Here is a 24,786-nt window from a genome sequence, read left to right as displayed (position 1 = left end):
AGCTTAAGTATCGGTCTTGTAGCTTTGCGCGAAACTCAAAAACAAACAAATATACCAAGTATGCTCGCCCATTTCTGTCGGGGAGGTGTTATAATGGTCTAGTGAATTCTACTATTCTTTGGTAAAATAACATTAACAAAGACAGCGGTAAGTGTTCAGGAATACTTGCCTTCCTTCTATTCTTTCTCTGCGAAATTGGGGTCGGGTAACGAAGACAGCTTTTTATGTAGGTTTGCGTGGAATTCGAAATGAACCATTTGTTTCGATCAGTTATGACATTTTCACCTTCAATAATGTAATTTTCCGTGTATTTTCTGATCTACATTAGAATCTAATGTATTTTCTATATTTTAAATTCTATTCTATGTGAAGTTTACACCTTTTATCTCCCACTGAGTAATCTTTACACCCAAACTTTATGGCTAATGGTACCAATGTTTTGTACAATATTCCTTTCAATATCACAGACATCTTTTGTTTACCTGTGACCTTAGATACGAACAACATTTCATGCATCTTTTTGCTTTTACAGCTTTTTGAATTTTTCTATAACACTGTAATTATATATATTCATACATTTTTAACCACACGCCATATTTTATCCAACAATGTTAACGGTTCTGCTGTTTTGAATTTCATGGCAAGAACTACATTCTATGTCCTTGGATTATATACTAGAATATGCTTAGAACACTGGAAATATTTATACTATTTTTTTTGCTTAAGCGAGAGTCAGCACAGTCAACATATGTTCATGATTAAAAAATACAATCTGTTGTGAAGATTTTTGAAGCAATAAGTTTACAGCCTGAGTGCATTACATCATAAAACTTTGCGGTGAGAATGTTCACCTGATATCTTTTGGACATTTTAGTAAGAACTGTGACTTGAAAATAAATTGATTGGATAAGAAAAAAAGATGGATGCAAGGATTTGTTCACATCTATTGCTTACCTCCTACGTATTATTTAACTCAAGAATACTTTAGTGAATCATGTCAAATATTTGACGACTGGCATGGCCAGATGGTTAAAACATTCGATAATATGAAGTAAATGTTCCTTTCGTTATAATAACCTTCTATAAACTTATGTATAAAATTTGAATAAAATTTGTTAGTGTTATTAAGCACGTTTCTTTCATCACTAAAATTGGTGCATCACTGCTTATTTCTTCGTATATGTTCGTATATTCGAAACATGAATAACAATATATTTTCTTTATCCCATTGCTTTAATGTGGTGCATGTTCTCTATTAATTATACAGGTTTTCTTCAGCACAAATAATCTTTAATTATGGGAATCGAATTTTGCGTAATAGGAGATTAATATTTAGGCGATGATATATATATTATTGTACGAAACGTAGGGAACAATTTTGTCTTCCATTGGCATTACGGTATGTCTGGGCACAAAACAACAATAGAAACTGGTTTCAGTACCCTTGTTAAGCAGAGCGCAGTATAGTTCATTGCTCAGTTTCGTGTTTAACTACAAGAAATGAAGAAAAAAAGAATTTATACTGTAAGTTCTAATTCTTATTTAATTAAAATAGTAAATAGAACGTAGCTTCTTAAAGCAAAACTGAAAACCTTTGTAGTGAAAAATGTTTTTGCTGTTTATTATAACTTGCTTATACACCTCAGTTAATAACATCTTGTAAGAAAAATGTTCGAGGTCTCTTCTTACCTTTGGAACAAGTTTCTTCATCGATATTCGTTTTCATTCTGATCGCCATATTTATGAACTATTGTCAACACCGCTATTTCTGTTTTATCGAAAAATTATCTACGAGAAACAGCACAAAAGTTATGAACAAATCCGTTGAAACTACTAGGAATTTTAAAGTCGAACGTGATTGCTGTTATTCTAGTTTGTTTAACAATCCATCTCAAGAGAAGAGTTTTTTTTATTTAAGGTGTGATTCGAATCTTATGAACTATAGACTTATGAATCTAAATTTAAATCTTATTTATTATTTTAACGATACCGAGAGGAATAACCAGATCTATAATTAAAGCTTATTGAACGTAACAACGGCTCAGTAGTTGTTCTAGTTTATTCAAGTAGGTTTCTATTAATTTAACATTAACGCTAAAAGCATAACATTCTCGAAGTAAAAAAGTTTATTAATATTAATAAAAGTTTTAACATTATATGTGTCTGAAATTAGATAAAGATGTTATTTTTCAATATATTGTGTATTTGGTATTTTTTAACCTTGTGTGATACGCATCTTTAAGAATCAGGTCAACGAGTACGCATGGCCAGGTAGAAAATGCACTCGATTCGATGGTCGCGACTTCAAATTCCCGTCACAACAACCATGCTCACCCTTTCAGTCGTGGGGGTGTTATAATGTAACAGTGAATGAGTAGCCCAAGAATTGGCGGTGGGTGGTAATGACTAGCTGTCTTCCCTCTAGTCTTACACTGTTAAATTAGGAACGGTTAGCGTAGATAGCCCTGCAGTAGCTTTGTGCGAAATTCCAAAACAAACAAACAAAACTTTTGTAAAGTTTAAGTACAAAGTTACAAAGGCTATTTTATTACACGTTTCACCAGAGAATATCAAAAGTACTTTATGACTTACTTTAATAATATAAACTGTTCTTCTTAAATATTACTCACACAGCAATGATTAGACATTAAAATTTGTTTCATTAAAAAATATTTACTTATGTCAAAGTAGGGGCTTTAATGTAATAAAGCTTTCTCTAAGCCGAGACCATAGCCATATCCTAGTTCTCCCAGACCAAGTCCGCAGGCACCAACTCCAAGACCCAAGCCTACTCCACCGTGAAATGCCACGTACAGCCAAACATTGAGCAACGGCAACAGCGCCAATTGCATCAAAGGCAGCGATAGGTTCTAGGGCAGCGGGAGATAAAGCAATACGATCAACAGCAGCGGGAGCGAATGCAAAGGTGCAACACCAGCTGGTCCTACAAGACCAGCGCCTAGCAGACCACCATGGTGTAGGCAAGAAGACCGAGAAAACGATCTTGACGTAAAATAATAGATATTAAGATAATAAATATTTTATAAAGGTTATACTGACATTCCTCTTATTCTGATAAATAATAAAAACTAAATGTTACTGTTTAGTTTGACTAATACTTTAGTTGTAATAGGAAAGTTGAAGTTATATATAATTACTGATTCCAAACAATTTACTTTCCTCTCATGTTAATAAATTAAAAAATACATATGTATATGCTATTTATTGTCATCTTTATTTCAACTGAAAAGCAAAATTTGAAACAACAGAAAATATTTTGAATAGCAAGAGATATTGGTAAGTTGAAATTTTCGCTTATAAAACTCCATAGATTTCATTTAAATAGCTTAATCCCAATGTAATATTAAATGATCACTTACAAGAAATTTCATTGTTTGTGCTACTGTTTTCAGATCTGGAAGAAAACTGTACTGGTCGCTTGCTTCTCGGTCCCTTTATAATGTCTTCGAGCTCTTGTTAAACATGTTTTGTGAGATGTCATATGTTCTTTAAATCGTTTTCATACTTCACGCCCATCGTTGAAGGTTATGGACTTTTTTCTCTCTTGTTTTATTCAGGTTATTGAGTACCAGTTGTATTTTTCTGTTAATTTTCAACAACTTTCTTATTAATATAAACGTGGATTACCTTAATAGTACGTGCACCTACGTCTGCTTCAGGAAAAAGTAACGATTTTAGCAACGTTATTTTATCATGTCCGTTTTGGGTATCTTTCACTGAACTGTTAATGAATGTTTTATTTTTTTTCAAATACCAATACAATGCATAATATTAGCATACAGATGTAATTGAATGAAGGCTAGAGATTGTTTGGAAAATTTTTGTTTATTAAACATCGTAGAATAATACTCGAGGCATATTCTTTGAAGTGTTAAACTAGAGGGAAGGTAGATCCTTCCATACCATCCATTGCCATTCTTTGGGTTACTCTTTCTCAAATAACAATGGGACTGACTATTATTTTACAATACCATAACATAGGTGGTGGACTTTGAATCTGTTCTTCGCGAGGTGAGTGCTCTTATCACAAGGTCAGGTTTCAAAGCAGACATCTTCGTGCCTAACGTCTTTCTTTTTTTTTTTCTGTGAACGTTTCTGGTTTAACTTTATTACATTTATCTTTATGAATGGCTATTTTACATAATAATTTTTTATCCTGTTTACTTTTTTATTTAATGAATAAAATTCGGAAAACAAATCACCATAACAATGCCAATGTTTGTCTTATGTGATAGCGAGGTCCTCTTTACGAGCCACTTGCTTCCCTTTCTTATTTGGACCTGGTATGGCCAAGTGGTAAGGGCTGTAAACACGTCAACTGAGGATAGCAAGAAACATACTCACCATTTTTAGTTGTGGCGGTAGGTGGGGACGACCAGTTGTCTTCCCTCTATTCTTTCACTAATAAATTGTGGTCGGTTAATCCGTGTCTCTCTGTAACTATATAAATTGAAATAAATGTTATTCTTCCAACTACGTGAAAACAATTAAATGTTGCTATCGTTATAAGAACCTTGGAAATTTATGCATAAAACTTGAATTAAAAATTCGACTTGTGCTATTACTTTCCTTTTTGTCCTAGTATACGTTGAACATAATTCAAACACCTGTTTTTAAAAGGACTTTTTCATGACGAATAACGTGATTCCTTTGGATAATTCAGTGTGTTCACCCGAACTGAGCCCCATTGAAAATGTTTGGGGGTGGATGGCAAGGGATGTCTATAGAATAATAAAATGTTATCTTGTTTACTTTTTATTTAATGCATAAAATTCGGAAAACAAATCACCAAAACCATGTCAACCTTTTTCTTATTTGGCTGTGAGTTCGTCCTTACGAGTCACTTGCTTCCATTTCTTATTCGTGCATGGCATGGAGATCATCTGAGAATCGCAGGTTCCTTCCCCCGTCACACCGAACACACTCGCCTCTTTTTGTTTTAGATGTGTTATAAATTTACAGTTAATCCCACTGTTCGTTGGTAAAATAGCAGTCCTTACTCTATTTTTCCCCTGCTAAATTAGGGAACAGGTAGCCCAAATACCTCTCGTGTAGCTTTGCACGAAATTCGAAAACAAATAAACATATCATTTATGTTCGTACATTTTAATCATGGAGACGTTAAAATGTTCAAGTGAACCATTCTATTCTTTGGTAAAATAACAGTGCCAGGGTTGGCGATAAGTGATCAGGAATACTTATCTTCGTTCTCTGCTAAATTGAATTCGGTTAAGGAAGATATATCTTGTGTAGTTTTGCGTGACATTCAAAATATTCCACTTCTTCCTATCAGCTATGACATTTGCCTCTTCAACAACGCAATTGTCCGTCTGTTATCTAATAATGACAAACCATTTACTATTTAGGTCGTTTTCGTTATTTCCCTTCGAGTTTTATCAATCTCTTTGACTATGTTAACAACGTACTTGTCTAATCTTTTTTGCATCATGTGTCCACATTACGGAAGATGGCGTTCTCTGATGTATGTATCGATTCAATCTTTTCTGACAACGGCACACTTTCACCATTACATTTTAAATTTCATTCTATGTGACGTTTGCACATTTTATGTCCCACTGAGTAACCTTTACATCCAAACATTATGGCTAATCGTACCATTGTTTTGTACAATATTTCGTTCATTTTCACAGACATATTTTGTTTACATATGACTTTAAATACGAACGACATTTCATATATTTTTTCTATCCCTGCTTTCACAACTTCCTAAATTCTTCTATAACACTATAATAATAAATATTCATATATTTTTAACCACACGCTCTAGTTTATACAACAATGTTAATGTTCTGCTGTTTAAATATGATTATAACAGTGAAAACATCAATACTATTTTTTTTTTGCTTAAACGAGAATCAGCACAGTCAACAAATGTTGATAACTAAAAATACGATCCATAGTGAAGATTTTTTTGAGGTAACAACTTCACAGCTTGAGTGCTTTACATGATAAGACTTTGGAATGAAAATGTTCACCCGAGAACTAACGATATCACATGGATATTTCAGTAAGAGCTATAACATGAAAGTAACTTGATCAGACAAGAAAAAAGCATGGGTACAAGGATTTGTTCACATATTTTGCAAATCTCTCAAGTATTACGTAACTCAAAAATATTTTAGTAAATCATGTCAAATATTTGGGGCCTGGTATAGCCAGATGGATAAAAGACTGGATTCGTTATATGAAGGTCGTCCTTTCAGCTGTGGAGACGTTGCCATGTTATGGTCAATAGCATTATTCGTCAGTGAAACAGTAGCCCAAGTTTAGTATGGTCGGTGGTGATGACTATAGTGTAGCCTTTCCTTACACTACTAAATTAGGGACGGCTACCGCAAATATACCTAGTGTAGCTTTGCGCGAAATTAAATATTCATGATGTTGTTTTTTCTTTTTGCTGATTTTTGTAAAGAACTTTGTGTTTAGGTTTTCTAGTTCTAATTAGATGTATCTTATAATAAATACGTGCGTCTGTATATTTCTTTTTTGTCATTAAATACAAAGCGACGCAATGGGCTATTTGTTTTGTCTAATTAATTTTGTCTAGTTTCTCACGCTCGTATTATTTGTGGTTTAGCATTTAAATTTGTTGCTACGATGAACATTAATAATAATTTCGTTTTGGCTTGTTGTAACAGTGAAAAATCTTATAAATGAAAAAAAAGCGTACTCTTTTTTTACTATTGTTTACCGTGATTTACTTGCTGTAAAAAAAAAAAGTGTAAAAAAAGAAAAAATCGTAGTGTGTTCTTTTATTATTGTTTATTGAGATTTAGTCGTTGTAACAGAAAACCCATAACAATGAAAGAATATCTTAATTCGCGTTCTTTTATTATTATTGTTTATTTAGATTTATTAAGTAACCAGAGATCAGGTGAGCGAATATGATAAATGAACAAGAACAACTGAAAAATAACCTTGAATGTTCATTCGGTGATAGCCTTTAGCAGAGAAGTCTACGTTGTCCTTTTAACTCATAGTCTACATGTGGTCCATGAGTCTCTAACTATAAATAATCAATTGAATGTTATTCCTTTGACTACGTGAAAACAACTAAATGCTCATATTGTTATAATAACTTTGGAAATTTATGCATACAACTTGAATTAAAATTCGCCATTACTTTTCTTTTGTTCTAGTATATGTTGATTATAATTCAAACACCTGTTTTCTGTTTGAACTTACTTGTTTGTTTGTGTAATTACACATATTTCTTGCATCATTAAAATTGGTGCAGCACTGTTTATTTCTTCGTATATATTTTTTTTTTTGTAGAATCAGTATTTTGAGAAAAAGTGGCTGATCTTCACTGGTATTTTAAGCTTGGCCATTAGTAAATATACCACGGGAAATATCATATATATGATATTAATTAAACAGCAAAGTTTCCGCTCACGGCAATCGTGTCATTTATTTTGTTTATTTCAAGAGGGAAGTTACAATATGTGTGCACGTCCTTCGCCATGCACATCTACAGAATATTTGTTAAGAATTTCTTTAGACATTTGCTCGAACTGACCAATTTCTTTTTATAAGTCTAATTATATTGTATAACTTTTACGTGTGATAAAGAACTCCTGAAAAACGAAGGCAGTGAAATAGAATCGTTCCATCGTGATTTATATAAAAATATACACCGTTCATTCAAAATTTAAAGCCAATTACTTAATATAATTGTGAAAAGAAAGTTCACGACAATCCTTAAACGACTTTATTTTGTAACAGAAAGAAATAGTTTGATACAAAAAGAGAGAGCGGCTCCATTGCAAACATGAATAAGTGTTATGTAAAATTGACAAAATACCCAAACTGGAGAACAAGAAATGTTTTTTTTATACGTTTTTTAACATTGATTAATATATAGAACAAGTTTTTGTGTCATTCGAAATACAAACAATATATTTTCTTTATCCCATTGCTTTAATTTGGTGCATGTTTTCTATTAATTAAACAGGTTTTTCTTCAGCACAAATAATCTGTAATAATTGAAAGGGATATTCGTAATAGGATATTAATATTTAGATTATAAATAATATGTTATTGTACGAAACGTAGGAAACAATTTTGCCCTTCATTGGCATAACGGTATAACTGGGCACTAGATAAACAAGATAAACAACAATAGAAACTAATTTCAGTACACTTGTTAAGCAGAGCGCAGTATAGTTCATTGCTCAGTTTTGTGCTTAACTACAAGAAATAAAAAAAAAAGAATTTATACAGTAAGTTCTAATTTTTATTTAATTAAAATAATAAATAGAACGTAGCTTCTTAAAGGTAAACTGAAAACATTTTAGTGAATAATGTTTTTACTCATGAGTATAATTTGACGGAGTGACGGAGGCAACAGTTCGTCCAACGGGAATGTGCAGCCAAACCTTAAGCAGCGGCAACAGCGCCATTTGCATCAACGTCATCGACAGGTGCTGCGGTGGTGGGAGATACGCCAACACGAGCAAAACATGGTGGAGCGCCAGAAACAGGTTAAATATCTGATGGACCAACAAGACCAGCGATTGGTAAAACATCATGGGAGTAGGCGAGAAGACCGAGAAAAAGGATCTAGTAAAAAGAAATAATCATTTGTTTTATATTTTTATAGAGTTCAAGCGATTCGAACGTCATCGGGCTAAAAGTAATAAATTGAAACTTACCAGAGTGTTCATGGTTACTGCTGGTGTCTCTAGTTCTCGGAAAGAAATGTTTTGTTTTCTGATTTCCATATTCTTTTATACTCTCATATAGGTTTAGAAAAATGCATATGATTAGTTCTCCATCCATAATTCATACCTTCCTTTGCAGGTGATCAACTTTTTCTTCCCTTTTCCTTAACTATACATATTGCATGTCCACGCATTTCTGGCTCGTATTTCCACCTTTTGAAATCGCTGATATTTTATTGCGTCAGTCTAATTTACGTTAAGTAAAATATCAGGGTCAACATGCTCTATTGGTACGTGAATTTGTAGTAACTTTAGAAATCGCTGATATTTCATTGCGTCAGCCTAATTTACATTAAGTAAAATATCAGAGTCAACATGCTCTTTTCGTTAGTTAGCTTGAAGTAACTATAGAAATCGCTGATATTTTATTGTGTCAGAGTAATTTACGTGAAGTAAAATATCAGGGTTAACATGCTCTATTCGAAAGTTAGCTTGTAGTACTTTTGGCTTGAGCTGTATTGAAATCGAAATTCAACCCAGAATTCTAAAAAAGAAAAAGAAAAAAAACAGCTTTCAATTTTATTTTAGATTTTATACCTGTAACCACTGCATGGTAAGATTGTTTTATAGTATTTTGTTCTTCTAGACTGAGATAATGTTTGAGTAACAACACTTTCGTTATAAATTATTAGACTTATTTAAAATTTTCTTGGATGATAAATATCCACGAATAGTTTACTGGCTCTTTTCTTTGTAGTTAGCTAAATCTTTACTGGGGACCTGTCTTATGTAAAATACTTATTTGCTGTCTTTCCGTTTCCTAATGGTGTTTCTACTTCTTTAATAAAGTGACAGTGATGTGACAAAAATACAAAGAAAAGAAGACTCTGATGGAGGTATATTTTAATCTATTTTGTGAATGAAACATTTAAACAGTCAATTACGTGTCTATATTTCACCATTACCTTTCACCACCATTCACTAGATTACTCAGTCTCAACAAAACTTTTATATAAAGAAATCATAATCAGATTTTTTATAATTTTTATTTGGCTTCCTTCATTAGTTCCTCGCTGGGAGATCAGAAAATCTTTGAATTCACAACGCTAAAATCAGGAGTTCGTTTCCCTTTTGTGGACACACCAGTAGCCGGATGTGGCTTTCTATAACAAAACACTCCAGTAACACCATTCTTCATTAATAAGTGAAGATAAAACAATATAACTAAAACTGATAATTTGATAGGAGAATTAGGAATCGTTAAGAAGTACAGAAACAAGTCCAATCAAAATATAAATGTTATATTTTCAAGTCTACAACTATGGTTTCTAAAAAAGTTAAAAGTAGATTCGATATAGTTCCTACATTATTTTCTCTAGGATACAAAACCCTATTCGACTCCACGTTCACATTATTTGTGCTACATACATGAACATGAATTAAGATAAATTTTGCACATTTTTCATCTTTCTACTGCTCCATTTAATTTTTTTCAATCAACTATTATGTACTGAGCCAGGTGGTTTTGATATTTTATGAGAAAACTGTTTGTCAGGTGTAAATTTTAATATTTATAGTGATTTGAGTTTTGATTCATTAAACTGATTTTATACTTACATTATTTACAGAATAGATGGTGGTGACGTATACCACACCAAACATATACCCTTCACCGCTGTTAGAAGCCTGCTTTGTCTTTTCGACCTTCCTTTATCTAAGGAACTTCTTGAAAACGGTATGAATCAGATACAAGTGTTGAATCAAATGACTTAGGTATTGATTGGTCTTCGTATTTAATTTTAATATTGTAATGTTAATTTTCGCATTCTTCTAAATCTTTAGATGAATTAATAGCATGTTTTTGAGCTTCCCGTGCATTTGTGAGATCGTTCATTGTAACAGCTATTTCTTTAAAAAATAATTTCGTATTACAACAAGATGTGTTATTAAACCATTTTGACTATATCTTTAATTGAATCAAACGTTTTTAAGCCCTGCATGGCCAGGTGATTAAGACACTCGACTCGTAATCTGAAAGTCGTGGGCTCAAATCCACGTCACATCAAATATGCTCGCTGTCCATGATATAAAGCGATACATTAGATCGAAGTTAATACCACCCACTGCTCAACTATTGGGATGCTCTTTAACAATGAAATATGAGATTAATTTTCACATTTGAGCACCCCAGTGATATATTCGGTGACCGGATTCGTACCACCAACTTGAACATTACGAGCATTATATCATAACAATCAGGATATGCCAGGCTCTCATTGTTTTCCAACTATGAACAAGAATATTTAATCTTTGTGACCAGTAAGTAGCTGAGTAGGAATGTTCAAGGCTCCTCTTTGGTAAGTATCATGTACTTTCACTTGAAGTGTTGAAAGGTCATCTTTAGTTGTTGTCATATTTTCCACTTGAAATGCTCAAGGCTTGAATATAATGACTGTAATATTTGTTCACTTGAAGTGTTTAAATGCCATCTTTAATAACTGTCATATTTGTTCGCTTAGAGTGTTAAAGGGACTTATTTAGTGACTGTTATATTTGTTCACATGACCTGGCTAAACGTGATACTAGTCGAAATCTACAGTTTTTTCCTACCGGAACAAGTATGACGTACATATTTTTTTCTTAAACCTTTATTATAATACTAAATTACTAAAAGTATGTTTATTTGAGAACTAACATTACGTTTGTTGGCATTTAGTAGAACAGAAACTTCACTTATGTTTCGTTGTTTTTCAAAATTACAATGTATGATCTCGCTTTTTCTGTGTGACAGTTTCAATTAGTTTATGTTTTCATTTTTTTACTACACGAATTTTATAACGCCTCGTATTATAATGAGTTATACTAAACCGTTCCATTTTGATAATGGTATATTTCTGTCTCCTTCATCTACGTGAATTGTACTCACAGCATCCTTTTAAAAAGAAAAAAAAAAGTAAATAAAACCGATATTACTGTAATGTATTGTTTTTATCTTTTTTCTGAATGAAGTGTATTCTTACTTTAATTACTGAGGTTTGTAAAATCTTGACAGCTACACTAACTACGTTTCATGTCTTCTTCGTAGAAAGTGTTGGTAACCTAATTAACTATGTTTTATGGTAGAATATGTTTTCTGTATAACTTTTGTAAGTGCATTAGTTATGTTAGATTATAGGTGTAAATGAAAAAAAATCCAATTTTTCTTAAATAACAGAAGTAAATTTCCCTGTGAAACTATTAAAAATAAAAGGTCCTTTAGCGCAGAAATCCCAATGTGTAGCCTTGTTCTTAACAATAAGAAAATATATATATAGTTTAAAAGTGCACTAATTTAAGTTATAAAATGTGTATTTCCTCATATGGCTCTAATTTCAGATCCTACTTGGTTCTGGTACGTGTGTTTACTCATAAACCGACACTACAGTTTAATTACGACAGCATGAGCAAGTAATGAATATTACAAGTCACATAATCCAAAAGGTCAAAAGGTTTTTGTTGTCAGAGTGTGTTGGTGTGTTGCTAATAAATTATCATCGAGGTCTAGAAAAGGTTAAATATCCGCTCTATAGTAATCTTTCTCTCTTTTCTGTCTCCTTCTTTCAATCCTGGATAATGTACTAAGAATTCTGCATTATATCCTCTTACATGGCTTGAAAATAGAAACCTTGTAACAAACACTATACATGACAGCGTGATCTGTTATATTTCATTAACCGATCACCATTTCACATGCCTTAACACTGCACGATCAATATACATGTATTAAACAGAATGTGATTTCGGTTCTTGAGTATATTGCATCAAAGATTCACTAAACTGTGGTCTTTACTCTCCGTACAGAGATGTCTGAGATTCACGAGTTCATATTATGTTTCACAGTTCGTTTTCTATACAATACTTCGTGTACTAACGTGTTTTTTTCTTTACACTGCTTTACCTTTTGTTATAGTTATTGAAACCAGTATTTACTTAAAAAGGCACTAAAATGTGTGGTACAGTTTTTAAATATTTTTTATAGATACAGAAAAACTGAGGTCTTACCTCAGACTACTGAACGATGTATGGTATAACCTGAGTGGTTGTTATTTGGAGAAATGACGACTAAATAATTGGATGTTTTGTGTTAGAACAATAAAACTATATCTGGAATTTGAATTTTTCTTTTTTAGACATCTGGAGTACTGAAAAATTCGATTTAGAAAAATAAACGAATATTACACGTTTATAATACCTACATCAACTGTTCTTCGGACGATATGTGGTGTCTGTAATAATTTGTGTTCCAACAATAAACCAGTATGACACGTCTTTGATATCCATCTGAGCTGTTCTTTCGATATGTGGTGTCTTTAATAATTTGTGTTCCAAAAATAAACAAGTATTTCATGTCTATTATAGATAACAGGTAGAATTCCTTGAAATTGGTGTAACTCAATGACAGTTGGTGAACTGAAAGGAATGTTGATCTACATTTCTATTTTGTTTTGTACTTGTAGAATTATAATACTTTTTAACAATTAAAGAATGCTTTCATAATCACATCTGAGCTTATTTTTCGAAATCATTGCGTGTTAATCATATATGTAACAGTTTTTGCCCTTTTTAATAGTCAATTATTTAGGTTAGAATGGTAGAAGTTCAATAGGTTTCCACATACGATATTCTTAATTTGAGTGGAACAACCAATACGCTAGCCATGGGTTTAAGGTAAAAGTTACAAATTTCAAGCACAACCTAATATCATTTTCAACTTCTAACTAGAAGGAAGGAAACTTGCAAGTAATACTTACTGTTTTTGTTGGTATTTTAACCTAATAACGTTATTGACAAACACATTTATAAACGACCCTTTATTTTCAAGTGAGTATCGTATTAGCAGCATGTTGCTTGCTCTAACCTTGGATCTTAGAGATCACAGTTCATCACACTAGAATTCGACCGCGTAGACATAGAGTTTTGTATATTGAACAATTACAGCAGTTTCAACACGTTTGAAACTTTCTTGAAATACAGTGTTTTATTTGATGAGTTCAATCATTATCGTCATTCACAAAAGCCCTCAAGTGGCATAACGGAATTACAACGCTACAAACTGGGTTTCATGATAAATAGAGTACAGATTGCTCATTGTGTAGCATGGTGCTTAACTTCATATAAACAAGTGAACAAAAAATAATAGCGAAAATGAATTCAACAAAAACGTCATACTACATAAACCTCAAAGCGATGACAAGGAATGCACCACAGTTCCCGCGTTGTCGTAATGTAAGGTGACACTGCATCTTTTTTCTTTAATATACTGCTAGAGTTCAAAATTCACCTTAGAAAACCAAACGACTTACTCAATATTCGTGTTTAATTACCTTCTGTTGATCACATACACCAGCTGTATATTTTGTATTCTTCCAGCTTTCTTACAATTCGCGACAATCTCGCTAAGTTTTTAGATCATAACCTGTTTTAATAGATCCCTTATTTACTATTGACTTAGATAATTAGTTAATCTCAATAATCCTGTTTCGCTGCTACAGCTTCATGTAATGCCTGCAGAGTTTTCACCTAACTTTAAATCCATTACAATTGAAATCTTGAAAGCATTACAACCTCTTATAAAAATCATATTCCTTTATATATATATAAAAATATATAGAAATATATACTATTACCATAAGCCTTAAAGACGTTTTAATTTCATGTTTTTAACGACTTTATACGGTAGACTAAGACATAACATCATAAAGTATTTGTAACAATGCTTATTATGCATTAAGTAGTTTCTGCAAATAAAAAAAGTGTACTCGAAGTTCCACATATTTACTTTTCTTGTTTTGTTTTCAAGTTTTCCTTCTTCTTGCAATTACCGATTTTACGCTTTATTTTCACCTGTGTGTTTTACTATTTCAAACTTAAATTGTTTCTTAATTAACTGAAAACTGTCAACAATGAAACAACAAATTCAAACAATAGTTTTGATTGGAACCGATTTGATTCAGTTAAGAATTGCCATAAGAGTAGATTTTCTCAGGTTTTATGAATCAATTATTTCAAGTTCTAGAAATAAACCAGATTTAGTTACCTATCACAAATTAGAAAAAAAATACTTGGTATTTTCAAAGGTATGTAACAAAGAGCTAAATGGCTAGCTAACAGACCTCTGAGGTTTTGTGTGTTTTTGGATTTTGTAAGTGCTATCTGCGCTAGAAGTCTCTAATTTAGCAGTGTAAGACTACAGATATGGCAGCTTGTTATTACCACCCACCACCAACTGTTAGGTTACTCTTACGACTGAAAGGGCGTGCATGTTTTCGTGTGACGGAGATTCGAACTCGTGACCCTCACATTACGATTTGAGAGCCCAAACGACTTGTTTATGCCCTAACGTTTTAAAATTGCCATTTCTTTGTTGAAACTACCAATGTGCAACCTTTCACCATAATCATCATGCCATATCCGGCCCATTGAATAGAAGATAGCAACTACTTTAAATAATGTACTTATGTAAAATAAGAAAAAAATGGCATAAAAGACTGTTTTATATGAATTATTTAGTATTAAGCCTTCCCCCAAACGAGGTTTTTCTTTTGAGGAGTAAATATCTTTTCGAGAAATGGGGATAATTTCTTTCTGTGTGGATATAGTTCGGGGAGATTGATTATTATGTATATTTTAAAATAAATTCTGCCACATTTATATAACAATTTACTACAGTTTTTTAAGATTATAGAAACTATGCATTAGCTGTTGAATGAACTCCCTCATCCACCTTGTGGCTCAGCAGTAAGTCAAAAGGTTTATAGCTCTAAAAACGTGATTTTATTGCTTCTGGAAATTCACATTATAAATGACCAATATTTAGTTTTGCACTTAACAACAAAGAAACAATCTGTTAACGTGCTTATAGAATGCTGAATTAGGTTTGTACTAACATACTTACCGTAACTAAGAGAAAGGCTATTAGTGACAGAAATGACGCGAGTTTAAATTAGCCTTAAAATTGTGTTAATTTTGAAAATCTAACACATAATAAAGACCAAGTGCTTAATTATCGTTGAACTTTTGTTTTCACTTTAAGAAGTATATGTTCAGGATATGTTATGTTGTAACAGATTATTAACTGAATATGTAAGGTAATGAAAAAATAACAACAAAATAATATTGTAAACTAATTCTTCGGGACTTGTTATGGAAAATAATAAAACATCGAATATAAGGCCCGGCATGGCCAAGCGTGTTAAGGCGTGCGACTCGTAATCTGAAGATCGTGGGTTCGCATCCCTGAAGCGCCAAACATGTTCGCCTTTTCAGCCGTGGGAAGTTATAATGTGACGGTCAATCCCACTATTCGTTGGTAAAAGAGTAGCCCAAGAGTTGTCGGTGGGTGGTGATGACTAGCTGGCTTCCCTCTAGTCATACACTGCTAAATTAGGGACGGCTAGCACAGATAGCCTTCGAGTAGCTTTGTGCGAAATTCAAAACCTGTGTCAGTTCTCTTTAGCTCTCTATTGCACAGTGGTATGTCTGCAATTTCTAACCGCTAGAAACCGAGTTTCGACACCTATGGTATGGTCTTAAACTTTTGACCAGCTAGTATTTGGGCTAATTTCATAATTTTCACATCTACCCCATTAAATGCTGAATACGTTTTTATTTTTATGTCTTCTTATAGCAAAATCACCGAGGGGAATCGAACCCCTGATTTTAGCGTTGTAAATCCGGCAGTACTTGCGGAGGACTTCGTTTTTCGAAGCTCTATTGCAATTAGTGGTTGAGTCTAACAACACAAAATACATATGTTTTCTCTATGTTCATTATCCTTAACAGATAGTAGTGTATATATCTTTATTTTATTATCCTCTTCGTGCCTAATGTTTTGCTTTCTTTCAGTTTTTTCTGTGAACGTTTCTGGTTTTAAATTTATTACCTCTCTCTTTATAAATGTCTATTTCACATCATGAAATTTTATACTGTTTACTTTTTATTTAATGAATAAAATTCAGAAAACAAATCAACATAACCATGTCAACGTTTATCTTATTTGGTTCTGATGTCGTCTTTACGAGCCATTTCCTTCCATTTCTTATCCGTGACTGGCATGGCTAAGAGGTACACAAGCGGTTGAGTCGTCAGCTTAGAAGGATAGGTTCTTTTTCCCGTCACACCAAACATACTCGCCGGTTTTACTCGTGGACGTGTTACAAAATTACAGTTGATCCCACTATGTGTTAGTAAAATAGCAGCCAAACGGTTGGCAATAGGTGGTAACGACTAGTTGCCTTTCATCTCTTTATACAGTGGTAAATTAGCTTAAGTATCGGTCTTGTAGCTTTGCGCGAAACTCATAAACAAACAAATATACCAAGTATGCTCGCCCATTTCTGTCGGGGAGGTGTTATAATGGTCTAGTGAATTCTACTATTCTTTGGTAAAATAACATTAACAAAGACAGCGGTAAGTGTTCAGGAATACTTGCCTTCCTTCTATTCTTTCTCTGCGAAATTGGGGTTGGTTAACGAAGACAGCTTTTTATGTAGGTTTGCGTGGAATTCGAAATGAACCAGTTGTTACGATCAGTTATGACATTTTCACCTTCAATAACGCAATTTTCCGTGTATTTTCTAATCTACATTAGAATCTAATATATTTTCTACATTTTAAATTCTATTGTATGTGAAGTTTACACCTTTTATCTCCCACTGAGTAATCTTTACACCCAAACTTTATGGCTAGTGGTACGAATGTTTTGTACAATATTCCTTTCAATATCACAGACATCTTTTGTTTACCTGTGACTTTAGATACGAACAACATTTCATGCATCTTTTTGCTTTTACAGCTTTCTGAATTTTTCTATAACACTGTAATTATATATATTCATACATTTTTAACCACACGCCATATTTTATCCAACAATGTTAACGGTTCTGCCGTTTTGAATTTCATGGCAAGAACTACATTCTATGTCCTTGGATTATATACTAGAATATGTTTAGAACACTGGAAATATTTATACTATTTTTTTTTGCTTAAGCGAGAGTCAGCACAGTCAACATATGTAGATGATTAAAAATACAATCTGTTGTGAAGATTTTTGAAGCAATAAGTTTAAAGCCTGAGTGCATTACATCATAAAACTTTGCGGTGAGAATGTTCACCTGATATCTTTTGGACATTTAAGTAAGAACTGTGACTTGAAAATAAATTGATTGGATAAGAAAAAAAGATGGATGCAAGGATTTGTTCACATCTATTGCTTACCTCCTACGTATTATTTAACTCAAGAATTCTTTAGTGAATCATGTCAAATATTTGACGACTGGCATGGCCAGATGGTTAAAACATTCGATAATATGAAGTAAATGTTCCTCTCGTTATAATAACCTTGTATAAACTTATGTATAAAATTTGAATTAAAAATTTGCCTTATTTCATTATTTATCTTTTTGTCCAAGTATACGTTGAACTTAATTCGAACACCTGTTTTCTGATTGAGGTTAATGATTTGTTAGTGTTATTAAGCACGTTTCTTTCATCACTAAAATTGGTGCATCACTGCTTATTTCTTCGTAGATATTCGTATATTCGAAACATGAATAACAATATATTTTCTTTATCCCATTGCTTTAATGTGGTGCATGTTCTCTATTAATTATACAGGTTTTTCTTCAGCACAAATAATCTTTAATTATGGGAATCGAATTTTTGAGTAATAGGAGATTAATATTTAGGCGATGATATATATATATTATTGTACGAAACGTAGGGAACAATTTTGTCTTCCATTGGCATTACGGTATGTCTGAGCACAAAACAACAACAGAAACTGGTTTCAGTACCCTTGTTAAGCAGAGCGCAGTATAGTTCATTGCTCAGTTTCGTGCTTAACTACAAGAAATGAAGAAAAAAGAATTTATACTGTAAGTTCTAATTCTTATTTAATTAAAATAGTAAATAGAACGTAGCTTCTTAAAGCTAAACTGAAAACATTTGTAGTGAAAAATGTTTTTGCTGTTTATTATAACTTGCTTATACACCTCAGTTAATAACATCTTATAAGAAAAATGTTCGAGGTCCCTTCTTACCTTTGGAACAAGTTTCTTCATCGATATTCGTTTTCATTCTGATCGCCATATTTATGAACTATTGTCAACACCGCTATTTCTGTTCTATCGAAAAATTATCTACGAGAAACGGCACAAAAGTTATGAACAAATCCGTTGAAACTACTAGGAATTTTAAAGTCGAACGTGATTGCTGTTATTCTAGTTTGTTTAACAATCCATCTCAAGAGAAGAGTTTTTTTTATTTAAGGTGTGATTCGAATCTTATGAACTATTAACTTATGAATCTAAATTTAAATCTTATTTATTATTTTAACGATACCGAGAGGAATAACCAGATCTATAATTAAAGCTTATTGAACGTAACAACGGCTCAGTAGTTGTTCTAGTTTATTCAAGTAGGTTTCTATTGATTTCACATTAACGCTAAAAGCATAACACTCTCGAAGTAAAAAAGTTTATTAATATTAATAAAAGTTTTAACATTATATGTGTCTGAAATTAGATAATGATGTTATTTTTCAATATATTGTGTATTTGGTATTTTTTAACCTTGTGTGATACGCATCTTTAAGAATCAGGTCAACGAGTACGCATGGCCAGGTAGAAAATGCACTCGATTCGATGGTCGCGACTTCAAATTCCCGTCACAACAACCATGCTCACCCTTTCAGTCGTGGGGGTGTTATAATGTAACAGTGAATGAGTAGCCCAAGAATTGGCGGTGGGTGGTAATGACTAGCTGTCTTCCCTGTAGTCTTACACTGTCAAATTAGGAACGGTTAGCGTGGATAGACCTGCAGTAGCTTTGTGCGAAATTCCAAAACAAACAAACAAAACTTTTGTAAAGTTTAAGTACAAATTTACAAAGGCTATTTTATTACACGTTTCACCAGAGAATATCAAAAGTACTTTATGACTTACTTTAATAATATAAACTGTTCTTCTTAAATATTACTCACACAGCAATGATTAGACATTAAAATTTGTTTCATTAAAAAATATTTACTTATGTCAAAGTAGGGGCTTTAATGTAATAAAGCTTTCTCTAAGCCGAGACCATAGCCATATCCTAGTTCTCCCAGACCAAGTCCGCAGGCACCAACTCCAAGACCCAAGCCTACTCCACCGTGAAATGCCACGTACAGCCAAACATTGAGCAACGGCAACAGCGCCAATTGCATCAAAGGCAGCGATAGGTGCTAGGGCAGCGGGAGCTAAGGCAATAAGATCAACAGCAGCGGGAGCGAATGCAAAAGGTACAACACCAGCTGGTCCTACAAGACCAGCGCCTAGCAGACCACCATGGGTGTAGGCGAGAAGACCGAGAAAAACGATCTAGACGTAAAATAATAGATATTAAGATAATAAATATTTTATAAAGGTTATACTGACATTCCTCTTATTCTGATAAATAATAAAAACTAAATGTTACTCTTTAGTTTAACTAACACTTTAGTTGAAATAGGAAAGTTGAAGTTATACATAATTACTGTTTCCAAACAATTTACTTTCCTCTTATGTTAGTAAATAATAAAATACATATGTATATACTAGTTATTGTCATCTTTATTTCAACTGAAAAGCAAAATTTGAAACAACAGAGAATATTTTGAATAACAAGAGATTTTGGCAAGTTGAAATTTTCGCTTATAAAACTCCATAGATTTCATTTAAATAGCTTAATCCCAATGTAATATTAAATGATCACTTACAAGAAATTTCATTGTTTGTGCTACTGTTTTCAGATGTGGAAGAAAACTGTGCTGGTCGCTTGCTTCTCGGTACCTTTATAATGTCTTCGAGCTCTTGTTAAACATGTTTTGTGAGATGTCAGTATGTTCTTTAAATCGTTTTCATACTTCACGCCCATCGTTGAAGGTTATGGAATTTTTCTCTCTTGTTTTATTCAGGTTATTGAGTACCAGTTGTATTTTTCTGTTAATTTTCAACAACTTTCTTATTAATATAAACGTGGATTACCTTAATAGTACGTGCAGCTACGTCTGCTTCAGGAAAAAGTAACGATTTTAGCAACGTTGTTTTATCATGTCCGTTTTTGGGTATCTTTCACTGAACTTTTAATGAATGTTTTTTGTTTTTTTTTTCAAATACCGATACAATGCATAATATGAGCATACAGAGGTAATTGAATGAAGGCTAGAGATTGTTTGGAAAATTTTTGTTTATTAAACATCGTAGAATAATACTCGAGGCATTTTCTTTGAAGTGTTAAACTAGAGGGAAGGTAGATCCTTCCATACCATCCATTGCCATTCTTTGGGTTACTCTTTCTCAAATAACAATGGGACTGACTATTATTTTACAATACCATAACATAGGTGGTGGACTTTGAATCTGTTCTTCGCGAGGTGAGTGCTCTTATCACAAGGTCAGGTTTCAAAGCAAACATCTTCGTGCCTAACGTCTTTCTTTTTTTTTCTGTGAACGTTTCTGGTTTAACTTTATTACATTTATCTTTATGAATGGCTATTTTACATAATAATTTTTTATCCTGTTTACTTTTTATTTAATGAATAAAATTCGGAAAACAAATCACCATAACAATGCCAATGTTTGTCTTATGTGATAGCGAGGTCCTCTTTACGAGCCACTTGCTTCCCTTTCTTATTTGGACCTGGTATGGCCAAGTGGTAAGGGCTGTAAACACGTCAACTGAGGGTAGCAAGAAACATACTCACCATTTTAGTTGTGGCGGTAGGTGGGGAAGACTAGTTGTCTTCCCTCTATTTTTCACTAATAAATTGAGGTCGGTTAATCCGTGTCTCTCTGTAACTATATAAATTGAAATAAATGTTATTCTTCCAGCTACGTGAAAACAATTAAATGTTGCTATCGTTATAAGAACCTTGGAAATTTATGCATAAAACTTGAATTAAAAATTCGACTTGTGCTATTACTTTCCTTTTTGTCCTAGTATACGTTGAACAGAATTCAAACACCTGTTTTTAAAAGGACTTTTTCATGACGAATAACGTGATTCCTTTGGATAATTCAGTGTGTTTACCTGAACTGAGCCCCATTGAAAATGTTTGGGGTGGATGGCAAGGGATGTCTATAGAATAATAAAATGTTATCTTGTTTACTTTTTATTTAATGCATAAAATTCGGAAAACAAATCACCAAAACCATGTCAACCTTTTTCTTATTTGGCTGTGAGTTCGTCTTTACGAGTCACTTGCTTCCATTTCTTATTCGTGCATGGCATGTAGATCATCTGAGAATCGCAGGTTCCTTCCCCCGTCACACCGAACACACTCGCCTCTTTTTGTTTTAGATGTGTTATAAATTTACAGTTAATCCCACTGTTCGTTGGTAAAATAGCAGTCAAAGGGTTGGCGATAGGTGGTAACGACTAGTTGCCTTTACTCTATTTTTACCCTTCTAAATTGAGGACAGGTAGCCCAAATACCTCTCGTGTAGCTTTGCACGAAATTCGAAAACAAATAAACATATCACTTATGTTCGTACATTTTAATCCTGGAGACGTTAAAATGTTCAAGTGAACCATTCTATTCTTTGGTAAAATAGCAGTGCCAGGGTTGGCGATAAGTGATCAGGAATACCAATCTTCGTTCTCTGCTAAATTGAATTCGGTTAAGGAAGATATATCTTGTGTAGTTTTGCGTGACATTCAAAATATTCCACTTCTTCCTATCAGCTATGACATTTTCCTCTTCAACGACGCAATTGTCCGTCTGTTATCTAATAATGTCAAACCATTTACTATTTAGGTCGTTTTCGTTATTTCCCTTCGAGTTTTATCAATCTCTTTGACTATGTTAACAACGTACTTTTCTAATCTTTTGCATCATGTGTCCACATTACTGAAGATGGCGTTCTCTGATGTATGTATCGATTCAATCTTTTCTGACAACGGCACACTTTCACCATTACATTTTAAATTTCATTCTATGTGACGTTTGCACATTTTATGTCCCACTGAGTAACCTTTACATCCAAACATTATGACTAATCGTACCATTGTTTTGTACAATATTTCGTTCATTTTGACAGACATCTTTTGTTTACATATGACTTTAAATACGAACGACATTTCATATATTTTTTCTATCCCTGCTTTCACAACTTCCTAACTTCTTCTATAACACTATAATAATAAATATTCATATATTTTTAATCACACGCTCTAGTTTATACAATAATGTTAATGTTCTGCTGTTTAAATATAATTAGAACAGTCAAAACATCAATACTATTTTTTTTTGCTTAAACGAGAATCAGCACAGTCAACAAATGTTGATAACTAAAAATACGATCCATAGTGAAGATTTTTGAGGTAACAACTTCACAGCTAGAGTGTTTTACATGATAAGACTTTGCAATGAAAATGTTCACCCGAGAACTAACGATATCACATGGATATTTCAGTAAGAGCTATAACATGAAAGTAACTTGATCAGACAAGAGAAAAGCATGGTTACAAGAATTTGTTCACATCTTTTGCAAATCTCTCAAGTATTACGTAACTCAAAAATATTTTGGTAAATCATGTCAAATATTTGGGGCCTGGTATAGCCAGATGGATAAAAGACTGGATTCTTTATATGAAGGTCGTCCTTTCAGCTGTGGAGACGTTGCCATGTTATGGTCAATAGCATTATTCGTCAGTGAAACAGTAGCCCAAGTGTAGTATGGTCGGTGGTGATGACTATAGTGTAGCCTTTCCTTACACTACTAAATTAGGGACGGCTACCGCAAATATACCTAGTGTAGCTTTGCGCGAAAGTAAATATTCATGATGTTTATTTCTTTTTGATGATCTTTGTAAAGAACTTTGTGTTTTCGTTTTCTAGTTCTAATTAGATGTATCTTGTAATAAATACTTGCGTCAGTGTATTTCTTTTTTGTTATTAAATAGAAAGCGACATAATGGGCTAATTGTGCCTCCCCCATCAAAATTCCGAATGCAAAAGTTAATAAACCTTCCGTTGGCTTTCAATGGCTTAGAAATATATATAAATGTTTATAACACTATAAATGAGGTTCAATAACCATTTGGGGCACATTTCAGATAACTCATAACGAACATTGGTATTTAAAAAGAGATTTAACTACTGGCAGAATGTATCGCTATTTTAACAGTGTTCTTCACCCAGACGTCAATATGGATTTCAGTGAAGAAACACTCTCATATCAGATTGTTTTCGTATTAAAAAACACTATCATAAATATCCGTAAGTACATTTTTAGATAAAATAACAGATGTATTAGTTAATTTTACCTCATAATATTTTTTTAGTTTTGTTTAGTTTCACACGCTCATATTGTTTGTGTGTTAGCACTTAAATTTGTTGCTATGAGGAACATTAATAACAATTTCGTTTTGGCTAGTTGTAACAGAGAAAAATCTCATAAATGAGAAAAATTTTGTAAAGCGTACTCTTTTTTTACTATTGTTTTCTGTGATTTACTTGCTGTAAAAGAAAAGTGTAAAAAAGAAAAATATCGTAAAGTTTGTTTTTTATTGTTGTTTATTCAGATTTACTTGTTGTAACAAAAACTCCTAACAATGAAAGAATATCGTAATTCGTGTTCTTTTTATTATTATTGTTTATTTAGATTTATTAAGTAACCAGAGATCAGGAGAGCCAATATGAAAAATGAACAACAACAACTGAAGAAAAAACTTGTATGTTTATTCGGTGAAAGCCTTTTAGCAGAGAAGTCTCCGTTTTCTTTTTAACTCATAGTCTACATATAGTCCATGAGTCTCTCTAACAATAAAAAATCAATTGAATGTTATTCTTTTAACTACGTGAAAACAACTAAATGTTCATATTGTTATAATAACCTTGAAAACTCATGCATAAAATTTGAATTAAAAATTTGCCTTATTACATTACTTTTCTTTTTGTTCTAGTATATGTTGAACATTATTTAAACACCTGCTTTCTGAGTGAACTTACTGGTTTGTTTGTGTGATTAAACACGTTTCTTGCATTATTAAAATTAGTGCAGCACTGTTTATTTCTTCGTAT

General features: G+C 32.7%; 1 protein-coding gene across 1 annotated transcript; it reads right to left on the bottom strand.

Annotated features, from left to right (window-relative positions):
• Positions 1 to 19,721: 19,721 nt before the first annotated feature.
• On the bottom strand, positions 19,722 to 20,688 carry LOC143258148 (uncharacterized). Its single transcript, XM_076517161.1, has 2 exons — positions 20,479 to 20,688; positions 19,722 to 20,101 (listed from the first exon to the last, which is right to left on the bottom strand). The coding sequence occupies exons 1-2, from the start codon at positions 20,488 to 20,490 to the stop codon at positions 19,778 to 19,780; spliced, it is 336 nt and encodes a 111-aa protein (XP_076373276.1). The 5' UTR covers positions 20,491 to 20,688; the 3' UTR covers positions 19,722 to 19,777.
• Between the last annotated feature and the right edge of the window lie 4,098 nt (positions 20,689 to 24,786).

This window comes from Tachypleus tridentatus, chromosome 7 (genome assembly GCF_004210375.1).
Source record: "Tachypleus tridentatus isolate NWPU-2018 chromosome 7, ASM421037v1, whole genome shotgun sequence".
In the NCBI taxonomy this organism is placed as follows: domain Eukaryota; kingdom Metazoa; phylum Arthropoda; class Merostomata; order Xiphosura; family Limulidae; genus Tachypleus; species Tachypleus tridentatus.
The sequence above is the reverse complement of the archived record's forward strand: the minus strand, read 5'-3'. Positions and strand labels throughout refer to the sequence as shown.